The sequence below is a fragment of the Tupaia chinensis genome, unplaced genomic scaffold, assembly GCF_000334495.1.
Source record: "Tupaia chinensis unplaced genomic scaffold, TupChi_1.0 Scaffold143603_1, whole genome shotgun sequence".
In the NCBI taxonomy this organism is placed as follows: domain Eukaryota; kingdom Metazoa; phylum Chordata; class Mammalia; order Scandentia; family Tupaiidae; genus Tupaia; species Tupaia belangeri.
Window position 1 is genome coordinate 68,867 of NW_006203449.1, and position 14,491 is coordinate 83,357.

Here is a 14,491-nt window from a genome sequence, read left to right on the forward strand (position 1 = left end):
CAGGAGAGGCAGCGTGAAAAACACACCAGGCACAAATGCATGTGTGCACAAAATTCTGAAAGGAGGGAGAAACAGAGGAGACGGGATTGCAGCATGACCATGCCCCACTGGGGTTGCTTCTCTGTCTCTTTCCTTCTCTCTCTCGCTCTGGCGAGTGCATGCACACTGGCAAAATGAAAAATGAAAATGTTCATGTCAGGACATAGTAAAATTCATTATTACTTGAGGACGAGGCAGAGAACGTGAAGGCTATTCTCATTTTTTTAGTTGTATTAAAACTTCCCCTATTTGTTCTTTACACATAATCAACCAATTTCTCCCTTTGGTTACTGAATACTATCTACAAAATGAAACCAATACACAGAAATTGTCAGGAATGAGATGTTAAGATCTCCTAGAGTTGGCTCTCCTGACATTTTAACAAAAAGAATGCATTTTTCAATTGAAGATAAGACAGACATGTCAGATAAAAAGTATAAAAACTAAGGAAAGAATATGCAGTGAGATAGAATGAAATGAAATTGAAAGCAAGAGCTCAGCAGATGGCATAGTGTTTACATCTCTGGACTCCCACATGGCCGACAGCGGTTCGAGTCTCAGACCTGGTGGCTTGAAAATCACACCAGATACATGTGTGTGCAACCCCAAGATCCCAGGAAATGAATGGAGGAGAAGGGATTGCAGCATGGCCATCCCCCCTCAGGAAGTGATGTCTCACTTTCCCTCTCTCTCTTTTCTCTCTGTCTCTCTCTCACTGGCAAGCACACATTCCCTATGGCAAAACTCTTTCCAAAACAAACAAACAACAACAACAACAACAACAAAAAAAACTGGAAGCAAAATTAAAAGCAAATAAGGCTTTTCTAGTTCTGAGGTATTTCGATGACTAAGACTAAAACTCACCTCTTTCTCACTCTTTTGAAGTGACTGACTATATTACTGAAAAGAAAAAGAAAAAAAAAAAAAAAAGCAGCAGCTAACGTAACTGAAGTAAAGGGCTTGGAGCTTGGTGTTTCTTTTCATCCTAGAAGGTCCTGTCTGAAAACGCAATGAATAAGAATTCTATTATCATTATTAATTCTGTAATCAGTGTCAACCCTTTTTGTGTTTGGATTCTAGCACATGTAGCAGTACCTATCAGTAAGTTTCTTTTCTTTTCATAAATCTGATACAAATTGGGATCCCAAAATGAGGAGAAAATTTTTCCTAACTGATCCACATTGCACTTAATGCTTCTATTTCTTATTTAGCAATCTTTTGGGTTATTAATCACTCAATTTGTTTGAAAGTCTGGGTTAAAAAAAAAAAACATTTTGTTTTCTTAAAAAAGAATTTCAAATAGTTTTTAGTAACAAAACTTCCCATGCTGCAAAAAATAATAATCATAAATAAATAAATAAGATATCCAGGGTTCCAGCCTATGGCATAGAGGTTTGGATCCCATGTGGCCAACAGCATGGTTGGAGTCCCAGACCCGGCAGCTTGAGAAACATGCTGGGTGTGTGCTTGCGTACCCAGAGTCCCGCAAAGACAATGGAGGAAAGGGGGTTGCAGTGTGGCCATCCCCACTGGGGGTAATTTCTCACTTTCCCTCTCTCTCTCTGTCTCTCATTCTCTCTCCAGTGAGTTCATATGCCCTAGAAAATCTAAAAAAAAGATGTCTAGGGTGAGATATAACAAATATGGAGAAATAGAAGGAAGGAAATATGTTTAAAGTAGTCACAGGAGAATACTTGCAATTAACATTCAAATTTGTGATTATTTAAGTTATCTTCAGTATTTACACCTTCCTACTCGTTGAGAAAGAAAAAGAATGACCTGAGCATACAGGGTTAGCCCTTCCACCTTTCTGTCAAGTTGAAATACAGTAACGCCAGGCCGGTCGCAATAGACAGGAATATTCCTTCACCACACAAGAAATGTTCGTCCTTATTCCATTATGGATATCCTTCTGGGGGAGGTTTGGTGTCTTCCAAAGAGCTCTCTGTTTATCCTTTGGAAAGAGCAAGGAAGAGACTATATTCTTGATCCAAAACCTCTGCTAATCCAATTTTGTTTCATGTTGTTCTGCCAGTCACTTCAATACCCATTGGTAAGTTATTATTCATTTATTTCTTGATTCCAGTGCCCTTTAGAAAATTCCCCCTCAACTAAAAGATTTTTTATGCACATCTCCCAACCTCTTCTGCCTTTCTATTGTCTACTGTCCCCTTAAGTTATTGAAGAGTTTAAAATCTACTATATGTCAGATGAGTGGCAAAAAAAAGAAAAAAAAAGAAAAAAAGAAAGTCAAGACCCTAAAGTAGTATTTTTCACTTAATGAAAAGGAATAATTAAATATAATTGATGCTGGCAACATTATACGTTAATGTTCCCATTAAAATTATTTTTAGTCATTTAATAAATTCTCTCTTCTTTTGCCTAAAATGTTTATCCCATTTAGATTAATTTAACCCTTTTAGAAATTGAATTTGCAGTGTGTTACTAGATCTATAAAAACATGATATCCCTTAAACTTATAATTCCACTTCTATAGATATGCGCTAATACAGAGCACATCTGTAGAATAATTTAGATATAGAATTATTTAGAATAATTGTATATCTGTATTTAGAATAATTCTAAATACAGAATAAAACTATTTGCATGATGTTAATTGGTATAAAGATGAAAGGGTAATATATTATGTAGTTAAAAAATAAACAGGATTGACCTAGGTTCAAGTTCCAGCTAAAACACCAGACATGTGGCTGTGGATAAATTCATTTAATCCCTATTAAAACTTAATTTGCATTATCTCTATTTGCTGTTCTTTCTTTCTTTTTTTGTTGTTGTTGTTTGTTTTAAGTTTTTGCTATAGGGCACATGTGCTCATCAAGGAGAGAAGGAAGGGGAGAGTAACAGAGAAAGTGAGAAATTACACCCGAGGGGAGACAGCCACACTGCATTCCCTTCTCCTCTAGTCTCTTGGGACTTTGAATACACATGCATGCCTGTACACCTGGTGTGTTAATCAAACCACCTAGTCAGAGACTCAATCACACAGTCAGTTACGTGGAATCCAGCCACCTACACCACCACACCACCTGGCTGGCCCTGCTATTATTTCTTATCATTTCCTTGCACCTCTGATGTTCTCATTCTCCTTCCTCCACATTACTAGAACTGATTGATTTATTCATAAATTGATGTAAGGCAATCCCAACTGGTAGAAGAAATAGAGGGGTGAAACAAGTGCTGGTGACAGTTCAAACATTTTTGTCTACAAAAAATCAAGCCATGAGGGAAATCTGAAGATGAGAAAGAAAAAGAGAAAGAGAGAAGAAATAATTTCTCTCAGTCAAAAGAAAGAAGACAAGGAAATTATGAATATCTAAGCTTGAATGTGGCAACACCTAATTCCTTTTTCTTATTATGGAGAATTTTCAAAAGGAACTTTTTCAAAAATTACCAGTGAAGAGACCAACAGATGGCGTATTGGTTATGTTGCTGGACTCCCACCTGGCCGACTGCAGTTCAAGTCCCAGACCTGGGAGTTTAAAACTCACACTGGATGGGTGTGCATGCATGCTCAGGATCCTGGGAGGATAATGTATTGCAGTGTGGCCATCCTCCCTGTGGGGTGATTTCTCACTTTCCCTCTCACTGCCTCTGTCTCTCTCTGTCACGTACATGAACTCTAAGGCAAAAACCTCTCAAAAAAGAAAAAATCATCAATGAATATAGATTTATGCTTTTTCCCCATTTCCTAAGAAACACATGTGCATGTCCTTTCCCCTTTGTCACCTATTGCTCAAGAATAGACTTAAGTTTTCATGTTAGAGGACTGCAGATGATGTAATGGTTACATCACTAGACTCCCTTCTAGTCAACCAAGGTTCTAGCCTCGGAGCCAGTGGCTTAAAACTCATGCCAGGCACGTGTGCGCGAGTGCCCAAAATCCCAAGAGAATGGAGGAGAAGGGACCACATGGTGGCCATCTCCCACCCCACAGGGGGTGATTTCTTACTTTCTGTCTCTCTGTCTCTATCTCTTTGGTGAGCACACACACCCTGTTGCAAAAATCTCTCAAAAGCAAACGTTACAATTACTGTAGGATGACGATACCAACTCCATTAGCAACAGGAACCATTATAGTTACTCTTTCAAAGTAAAACCCCGACAAAGGATCAATTCCTATATGATTAGACGTGAGATTCTGAAGCATCTCTTTTAGTCCTTCACTTGGTAATCATAAAGAGTGTGTGCTAAATTGACACTGCTAATGAAGCACTTTAAGGGTTTTGAGAAAGCTGGATTTCTTTATCAAATGATAAAACCAGGCCAGCTGGTGCCATGGTGATTAAGGGAGCTAAATCTCACATGGCCAACCGAGCTGTTCAAATCCCAGACCCAGTGTCTTAAAAAATAATGTCATGTATATGTGGATGGGAGTCCACAATTTTTTTTTTGAGAAGTTTTTGCTATAGGACGCGTGTGCTCGCCAGACAGACAGAGACAGACAGAAAGCGAGAAATCACCCTCCAGAAGGGATGTCCACACTGCAGTCCCTTCTCCTCCATTCTCCTCTTGGGATCTTGGGCATGCATACACACACGACCAGCATGAGTTTTAAGTCACCGGGTCCGGGACAGGAACCGCAGTTGACTACATGGGAGTCCAGCAACATAGCCTTTACACTAACTGCTGGTCCCATTTTTTTTTTTTTTGAAGAGATTTTTTGCTATATGGCGCTTGTGCTTGCCAGACAGATAGAGACAGAGAGAGAGAAAGAGAGAAATCACCCCCCAGGGGGGATGGCCATGCCGCAATCCCTTCTCTTCCATTCTCCTCTCGGGACCTTGGACACCCACGCACACGCGCCCGGCGTGAGTTTTAAGCCACCGGGTCCGGGACTCGAACTGCGTTCGACTACGTGGGAGTCCAGCGACATAGCCATTATGCTAACTGCTGGTCCCAGGAGTCCAGACTTTTGAGAAGAGAATGGAGGAGAAGGGATTAGAGCATGGCCATCACCCCATGGGGAGTGATATCTCTCTCTCCCTCTCTCTCTTGTGAGTACACGTGCCCCATAGCAATTTCTTGTTTAAATGCTAAGACCTTTGTCCTACTATTAATCAATAGTAATAATTTCTAATATTGCATTCTATCTCCTATCACTCCAGTTACTGTGATATTGTGGTATACTGATGTCTCCAGCTTTGTCCACTAGCCTTAGTAACTGGACAAAAACAACAGAGGGGTTTGGCCTATTGTATTTCATTGCTGCTTCCTTCTTAGTAAAGAAAGTGGTTTAGTTATCTCAGAAATTCTTTCTTCTACCACTATAAAGAATTTAATTGGTGGACCAGCAGATGGCATAACAGTTATGTTGCTGGACTCTCATGTAGATGACCACAGTTAGAGACCTGGATCCAGTGGCTTAAAACTCACGACAGGCATGTGTGTGTACACGCCCAACATCCTTAGAGGAGAATGGAAGAGAGGGGCTTGCAACATTGCCATTCCTCTTAGGAGGGGATTTCTTGCTTTTCGTCTCTCTGTCTCCCTCTGTGTCTCCAGCAAGTACACATGTCCTATATAGCAAAAATATCTCTTAAAAAAAAAAAGGCAATATAATCAGTAACCAAATTTTGGAAACTTGAGCTTTGTATTGAATTTACTAATAGTTCTTTTCAAAACTAACCAGAATGCTTCTTCATTAGCAATTCTGGTGTCCTCTAGCCTTCCACAAGGTCTGGTTCCACGCCGTCAGTGATTGCTATCACTCAATGTTAAGGCAGAACCTAAGTGACATCTCTTTTACATTAAGATATTGCTGAATTTTCTAAAATTACTGATTTTAAGTGAAAAATCTATTGGTGCAAAGGATAGAAAGGACAGAGAAGCAATGACAAGAGCTAACAACTTTTGTAAAACTCTAAGAGCAAACATAGTAAGGATTATACCTTTTTTAAATAATTATTTTATATTAACTTTATTTACTTATTTATTTTTAATTTGGTCAGAGAGGGACAGAGTAAGAGAGGTAAAGAGAGGGAGGGAAAGTGAGAAAGCAAGGCGCCAGGTCTGGGACTTGAACCGTGGTTGGCCATGTGGGAGTCCAGTGCCCTTAACCACTGTGCCACCTGCCGGCCCCAGAGACCATTATACTTTTAACCACCATTTGTCTTAAAGACAAAGTAACATAGCAAAAAGCCAAAACTTTATTAGCTAAAACCCTGACACAAGGCCAGATTACTTAAGGTTGTGGTGAAAAAAGAGAACTACTGGGCCAGCAGGTGACATGGAGGCTAAGGCAGCCGGATCCCACACAGCTGACTCTGTAGTTCCAAGTCCCACCCCTGGTGGCTTTAAAAGCACACCAAGCACATTTGCGTATGACCAAAATCCTAAGAGGAGAATGGAGAAAAATAAATTGCAGCGTGGCTGTCTTCCTTGGGGAGGTGCTTTGGGGAGGTACTTTCTGACTTTCTCTCTCTCTCTCTGTCTGGTGAGTACACATGCCACATAGCCAAAAAAATTAAAGATAAAAAAAAAATCACTTAATAAGGTATACCATATTCTTATGGGATTTGTTTCCCCAAAGTCTCTTAGTCCCTTTTCTGGTGTCAAAAGTGGATTTTCAATGAGAATTCAATACATTAAACTTTTAAAAAAATGAATTAGTTTCTGTTTCTTTTTAATAATTGGTCCTGCATCAGCGAGTAAATTCCTGACATCATTCTCAATTTCAGTTGGTCTCCTGTACTATCTGGGTTTCTTCACTTGCACTGACACTTTTGACATCTGATCAGTCTGCACCCTGAGAATCAAATTGTTGTCCATCTCTCTTCTCCCACATTTTCTAGTATTCTTTTAAGCTACAAATAGTTTTTATGGTTTTATTATTATTATTATTACTATGCTTCTTGTTTTTAGTTTTGGTTGGATTTGGTTTGAGTTTTTTTGTAAAACAAATGCCCCTAGAAACAGAAAATTGCACAGAAAGGACAAAGGGATGGAGGGAAGTGGTTTCTCTGGTTAGAGAATTAAATTTCAAAAGAGAAACAAAGGGAGACAATGCTGGCAAAAGATGCTGGGGGTCAGAACGCAGGGAAATTTTGTTTTGCGACCCTACCTTCAGACTGAAATATAAGCAGTAGGAAGTTTAGACTTCAATCTGAAGCAGAAGTCACAAAACAAAATTCCAAAACATAAAAAATAAAATGAGAAGATACAGCAAGTGACAATATAAGGAGGGCCAGACTATAAAATGCAAAGAAACCTTTAACTAAAATAGAATTAAAGGCAAAAGAGAAAGGATGATCTTTGTCTTAAAGTTTATCCTATCTAAACTTGGGCCACTACCACGATTGATGGAAGAGAGTAAGTCTTTTCTGACTTTGCCTCCTTGAAATAAATGAATTGAGTCTTGTCTTTCATAATAGTAAGGAAAATTACACAAACTGTGTTTCCATTTAAGAAAAAACTATAGGTCCAAATAAATATGCCATTTAAAAAGTAAAGATTAGCAGAGTACATAAAAAAATATGATCTATAAGAAACTCACTTCAAATTTACCAAAAATAGAAAGGAATGAAAAATATATCTCATGCAACTATTATTTTTTAAAAAAAAAAGCAGAATTGGTTATATTTATATCACATAAAGTAGACCTCAGTACAAAGAAAATTACCAAGGACAAAGAGGAGCATCACAGCATAATAAAAAAGACTAACATATCATGAAGACATAGAATTACTGGGTATGTGTATACCAACACTGCTTCAAAATAATACAGGAAGAAATGTGATAGAAGTGTAAAAAGAAATAGAAAACCCACAAAATATAGTTGAGACATTCAGCACCCCATTCTGAACAACTGATAGAATTACTAAATGGAACATGTACGTGGTGAGAGAATTAGCTATGACAGATATCTGAGAGGGGGATATTTTAATCAGCAAAGACTATAAACCATCCTGGGGTAGGAATATTTCCAGACTATTTAAAGAAAAGCAAGAAAGCAAGTATAGCTGAATGGAAGCAGAATGAAGGAAGGAAGGAAGGAAGGAAGGAAGGAAGGAAGGAATGTCCAAAGAGAAGCTATCGGAGGGAGAGCTAAGCAGCGACAGATCTAGGGCCTCCCTTGGAAGCTACTATAACAACGTCAATTTTGATTCAAACAATATGGTAGCAACTGGCAGATCATGAGCAGAGTCTGAAACTTTCAGACTTCCTTTCAGGACTTCCCTTTCTGCTATACTGGAAACTGGCAGAGTCAAGGGTAAAAGCAGTACTTGGACCACAATGAGTTATAAAGGTGATGAAAACTACCAGGTTCTTCTAACACATTAGAGGCTCTGCTGCCCTACCATATTGCCTTGTATACTGCTACTGGTCTTCACGGTCCCCTAGAAGGAAGCACTAGATGGGAGGTGAAGAACTGTGTTTCTGATCCAAAACTGCTTCTGTTAACCTATCCTCTTGCTTTGATTTTCAGGAATACCTCAAATGCCCATTAGTAAGTTTCTCATCGATTTCTAGTACTTTAGTTTCCTCTAGGGTTGGGGTGGGAAAATTTTGAAAAGATCAGAAAATACGTATTTCGGAGTTAGCACATAGCATGGAGATTAAGGCACTGGATCCCACATAGCCGATTTCATGGTTTGAGTCCTAGACCGGGCAGCTTGAAAATCATGCTAGGTGTGTGCACGTACATGCCCATGAGGAAACAGAAAAGGGATTGTCACATGACCATACTCCCTGGGAGGTGATTTCCTATTTGCCTTCTTTCTCTGTCTGTTTGTCTCTGTGAGTACATGTGCTCAAGAACAAATGAATAAATAAATAAGATTTCATAAGCTGTAAAATCTGTCACAACTACAAAACTCTGCTGTTATAGGACAAAAGCAGTCATAGACAATATATTAAAGACTGATCATAGATACGTCCCAACAAAATACTATTTGTTGAGGGTTGACTCCATAACACAATGCTTAAGCACTATGGTGCTGGAGCCAGATCCCACATGGCTGACTATGGTTCAAATCCCTGTACTGGTGGCAACACGCCAGGCACACATGTCCAGGGTCTTGACAGGATAGAGAAATGGAGGGGAAAGGGCTGTGGCATGAACAGGCCCCAGCGGGGGTGCTCCCTCTCTTTATCAGTCTCTCGAAAAATTTATTTAGTTAGTTAGTTACTATTTGTAGACATTGACCTCTGAATTTCATATAATTTGCATATGTCACAAAATATCATCATTTAACAATTTGAAATGTAAAATCATTCTTACCTCAAAGGAAGGAAAGTAGGAAGCTGAATTATTCCTAGAACTGTACTTTGCCAACTCCTGCTCTATGTTTTAGATACCCTAACTCCACATTTTCACTCCCAGTAAACAATCCTGGTTGGTATTATGTTTCCCATGCTTTTTTTTATTTTGCACTTTTTAGTACTTCAATACCTGGCAACAATTACAGCTTAAATATCTCATTTCAAACGTCAGTGTAGAGTGTTGGTGCACATCTTTTAAGCAAGACCATTACACATCCCGTATTTTATAAATTGTAAAATGCTAGACATAATTGCTAACTAATAATAAAAAAGGGACTATGATTTAAAGTAGCGTATCTCAAGGTCTCTCTAAATTACAAGCCAACAGGCCAAGAGAAGGGGAGGGAAATGAAAGTTCCTGCAGTTAAATGGGTGAAACTTAGTTCTTAGTGACACAGTTTCCAGCCAGTGTAGAGGCCTGAGGATTAGACAGAAGGGCAATGCAATACCTACTGATGTGTTTGCCTTTGTCTCTTTCAGTGGACAGTTCTGGAAAAATCAGTAAGTTCGGATCATTTTTGTACCTCACCTATTTCTGTGTCTGGGACCTTTCAGTTATTGTTCCCAAATTTTCTTGTGTCAACCAAAGTCGATATTTCTTAAATAAAGGGTTTCCTCATATTTCACTTTTGAGATTTCCTCATATTTCACTTTAGATTCTCTATTATTCTTTTGTAACAAAATATAATGACCTTGTATTTATAACCAAATATCGCTAATATATATTCCCAGCTATCATAACACAGGCTGTTTTCTCTCTGTTACAACCTGACAACTGATAATTCTTATTTAGAAAGAAAATCCCCTATGGATGACATAAAGAATAGGTGTAGGAACAATATGGCGATTTTAATAACTCACCAACAATACACATTATTCAAACTGATCAGAAGGAGAGTGGGCAAAAAATTGACGTTAGAAGAACAAAGAAAGGTAGGAAATGCAATAATTTTAATTCCATTAGAATTGATATTACTCATCTAAGAATTTAAATCCTTTCCTTAACTAAATGGCATCCTAAAGATAGGTCTCTCTGTAGAGTGGGATGTGGCACTGTGACCAGCATCGCTCCTGAGGTAACAGGTTTTTACCCTAGAGGTCCGACCCTTGCATTTACCTAGAAAAGATGTCATTGGATGGTGGATTCCCCTCAAGTTGGAAAATCTTCACTGATCTCTATTTTGTTCTTTATTTTTAGCACTATCTCCGATGGGTAAGCTCCTTATCTATTTCCAACTCTGATATTTTATATTGTTTGTAGTTATAAGCCTTGCTGTTTATATTCCCACAATAAAGACTTATATTTCTAAGGTCATTTAAAAAGTCTCTATTCTCCAGAATCTTTCAAGATCCTAAATAATTATTTTTGGATAGATTGCCACAGAGGAGATAAAGTTAATAGGAAAAGATGCCACAATCTCTGGCCATCTTCTAGGCTCTGAGAAAAAACTTCCTCACTGACACCCAGCAAAATATGATAAAAGGAAAATTATAATAAAAGGAATATAATAAAAAATATAATAAAAAGAATTCCACTAGTTGCTTACTAGGAATTCAGAACTTTTTTTAGTGATAAGTGAAGGCCCCCTGAATCATATTTAAAAAAAATAGCTAAGAACAAACTTTTATTTACTTCTATTGCCTTCTAAATAACTTGCCTTTGGGGGACAGTAGATATTGAGCACGTATGTACTACATACTGAGCACTATGCTAGGCACTTTCCACAGCAGCATCTCTTATTTTGACCACGGCCCCTCCTGGCAGTTAATATGTCTCCCACTTTGCAGATCAGGAAACAGGCTTAGTTATTTGCTCAAGATTAAACAATTGGTAGGGACCAGCAGTTGACGTAATGGCTATGTCGCTGGACTCCCATGTAGTCGACTGCGTTTGAGTCCCAGACCCCGTGGCTTAAACTCACACCGGTACGTGTGCATACATGCCCAAGATCCTAGAGGAGAATGGAGGAGAAGGGATTCTGGCGTGGCCATCCCCCCCCGTGGGTGATTTCTCACTTTCTGTTTCTCTGTCTCTGTCTTTCTGGCGAGCACACACACCCTATAGCAAAAATCTCTCCAAGAAAAAAAAGAGAGATTAAAGAGTTGGTAAGCAGCAATATGAGGATTTAAACCCAGAATTTCCTGTCTTCAAAAGTATACATTCTCTACACCAGGACAGCTTCTCCTACCCTGACTCATAAATGCCTTTTTAGTGATTAGTCATAAAAACTTGTCATAAAGCAAAGGTTTATAAACATTTACTAGAAAGCCGAACAATTGAATGTTCTTTACAAGAACCAAAGAGTTCTTTTAAAAATAGTAGATTTCTCTTTTCAATCAATGTTTGGGGCCAGCCGTGATCTGGTAGTTAGGGCAGCTGGATTCCACATGCCTGACCATGCAGTTTGCATCCCAGATCTGGTGGCTTAAAAGACACAGCAGGTGTGTGTACATGCAAGCCTAAAATCCTGAAAGGAGAGAGAAATGGAGAGGGGAATGCAGTGTGACAATGCCCCGGGGAAGGTGCTTTTGTGCTCGCTCTCTCGCTCTCTCTCTCTCTCCCTCACTGTCCCTGTCAGTCTCTGGTGAGCACACGTACTCTCTGGCTGTTTTTTTAAATCAATGTTTAAAACAATCAGTGACTGACTTTTAAGTGTTTTCTAAATTCTAATTTCTCTATATCAGGATTATTTTAACACATGGCTCCCACAATTAAGATAAGACAGGATAACAATTTTTTAACACTCTGTAAATATATAATCAAAGAAGTAAATAAGACTTAAATTGATTGAGACACATTACAAACAGTCCAAACACTGACAAATACGAAGGATGTTCTTATATTTGACCATGTTTCATCTCTGTTGGATAGGGGGAGAAAGGACAGAGATGAAGTTGAAAAGGGCAGTTACTGGAGGCAGGGTGATATTAAGGCACTGGATCCCACGTGGCCAACTGCGGGATCAAGTGCCCAGACTTTGGGTACCTGTGCTTGCATGTCCAAAATCCCCAGAGGAGCATGGAGGCCAAGGGATTGTGGCATGGTCATTCCTTCTGGCGGGTGATTTTTCATTTTCCCTCTCTTTGTGTCTCTCTGTGGTGAGAGCACACACCCTATAGCAAAATACTTTTTAAAAAGAAAACAGTGATTTTTCCTTTTGACATTCAGATGAGTCCCTATGTGTTTATATTTGAGAAGGGATCACAATCCCAACTCTTTTTAGAAATGATTATTTTTTTTCTTTTTATCATCGGGTGTGAGTGATCACGAGAGAGTGAGAGGGAAAATGAGAAATTACCTCCCAAGTGGGATGGACATGCCACAATACCCTTTCCTCCATTTCCTCCTTGGGACTTTGGGCACACATGCACACTCACCTGGCATGATTTCCAAGCTGCCAGGTCTAGGACTTGAACTGCAGTCAGCCATGTGGGAGCCCAGCACCGTAACTACCTGCTGGTCCTGTGATAAATTAATTTCTAATACATACATTTTTTGAAGTTGACAGGAAAAAAAAAATCAGTTTAATCTTTTTAGAAACTGTCAGGTAAAATATATCCTTATTAATATATATTTCAAACATATTCTTTCCAATTGAATATTTGTAAGAACAGAACATTATGGTTTAGCTCAGTGTTCAAAGGAAGAGTTAAGATAATTTAGTTCCTCAATCATATCATCTTCTCAGGTTGAGTCTCTTCTCACTTCTACACTCAGCCAACGACTATGTGACCTTTCAAATGTAATTCACCGTCAGAGAACTATAATGATTCATCTCTCTGATGCTAAACCGATCTTTCAGAGTCTGAATCTGATTATGCTCTCCCATCGACCACTGGATTAAGAACCTAAAATTAGTTTCTTGAGGCCAGCAGGTGGCGGGGTGGTTAAGGAACTGGACTCCCACATGGCTGACCACGGTTTGAGTTCTAGACCCAGTGGCTTAGAAATCACAAAGGGTGTCTGTGCATGCATGTCAAAAGTCCCTAGAGGAGAATGGAGGAGAGGGGGTTGCAGCATGGCAATTCCCCCAGGGTATGATTTCTCACTTTCCATCTGTGTCTCTCTCTGACAAGCACACATATCCTGTGGAAAAAACCTAAAAACAAAATTTTTTTTTAAATAACCTAAGATTGGGACCAGCAGTTAGCATAATGGCTATGTCACTGGACTCCCATGTAGTCCACTGTGGTTTGAGTCCTGGACCTGGTGGCTTAAACTCAAGCCGGGCACATGTGTGTGCGTGCCCAAGATCCTGAGAGGAGATTGCAGGAGAAGGGATTGCAGCATGGCCATCCCCCTGGGGGCTGATTTCTCGCTTTTTGTCTCTCTGTCTCTGTCTTTCTGGCGAACACACAGACCCTATTAACAAAAGCCTCTCCAAAACAAACAAACAAACAAACAAAACCAGAAACTAAGAATAATTTCCTAATAAAATCCATGTTCTATTTTCTACATTAAGTATCAATTAGAATTATTAATGTAATAGCTATTTCCCAGTATCTTTCAGCTTTAACAAAAATTAATCCAATTTAAAATTTTTTCTCTCTTTATTTCATTTTCTTCTTCTTCTTTATTTTTTTTTACAGTCAAAGTTTAAAATTTTTAGTAATTAATTCCTTATCAGCATCGGGCCAGCAGGTGACATGGTAGTTAAGGGTACTGGACTCCCACTGGAGCTCCAGACCTGTAGGCTTGCTTTCTTACTTTCTCTCCCTCTTTCTCCCAGAGATTCACTTATGTTTCACCTTTGGGTAGCAGCAGTAAGCCACACGCCATTATTCCAACTGCATTCTAAGTTCCTCTTTTCTTTTCCCCAGATTTCAAAACAGTGTGTAAATCATTTTGTTCCTTTAGATTTCATAATTGTTGCATACTTACAGTATAAATCTACATAATCCAAAGATTTGTAAGCCCTGGCTGAAAGTCCATTTATTGTGGGCAGTAGCCCATACACAATTCTAATACAATCAAAAGATTTTTTTTCACAATGTCCCTTTTTTTTTAGTGAGTGTTTGTTTGTTTTTTTTAATATAGAGCGCGTGCACTCACCAGACAGACAGACAGAGACAGAGAGGTAGAAAGTGAGAAATCACCCCCAGGGGGGATGTAACCCTAACCCTATCCCTAGTACTATCCTTCAACGCTAGCCCTAACCCTAACACTATC

The 14,491-nt window shown here is 39.0% G+C and overlaps 1 protein-coding gene across 1 annotated transcript in view; it reads left to right on the forward strand.

Moving 5' to 3' along the window:
- The first annotated feature begins 1,050 nt into the window (after positions 1-1,050).
- LOC102472240 (testis-expressed basic protein 1-like) overlaps positions 1,051-14,491 on the forward strand; it is a 20,172-nt gene continuing 6,731 nt past the window's right edge. The window contains 5 exon segments of the mRNA XM_027766656.1: positions 1,051-1,140; positions 2,075-2,092; positions 8,486-8,506; positions 9,802-9,822; positions 10,520-10,534. Of these exon segments, the coding sequence (XP_027622457.1) occupies positions 8,497-8,506; positions 9,802-9,822; positions 10,520-10,534 (46 nt within the window). The 5' untranslated portion in view covers positions 1,051-1,140; positions 2,075-2,092; positions 8,486-8,496.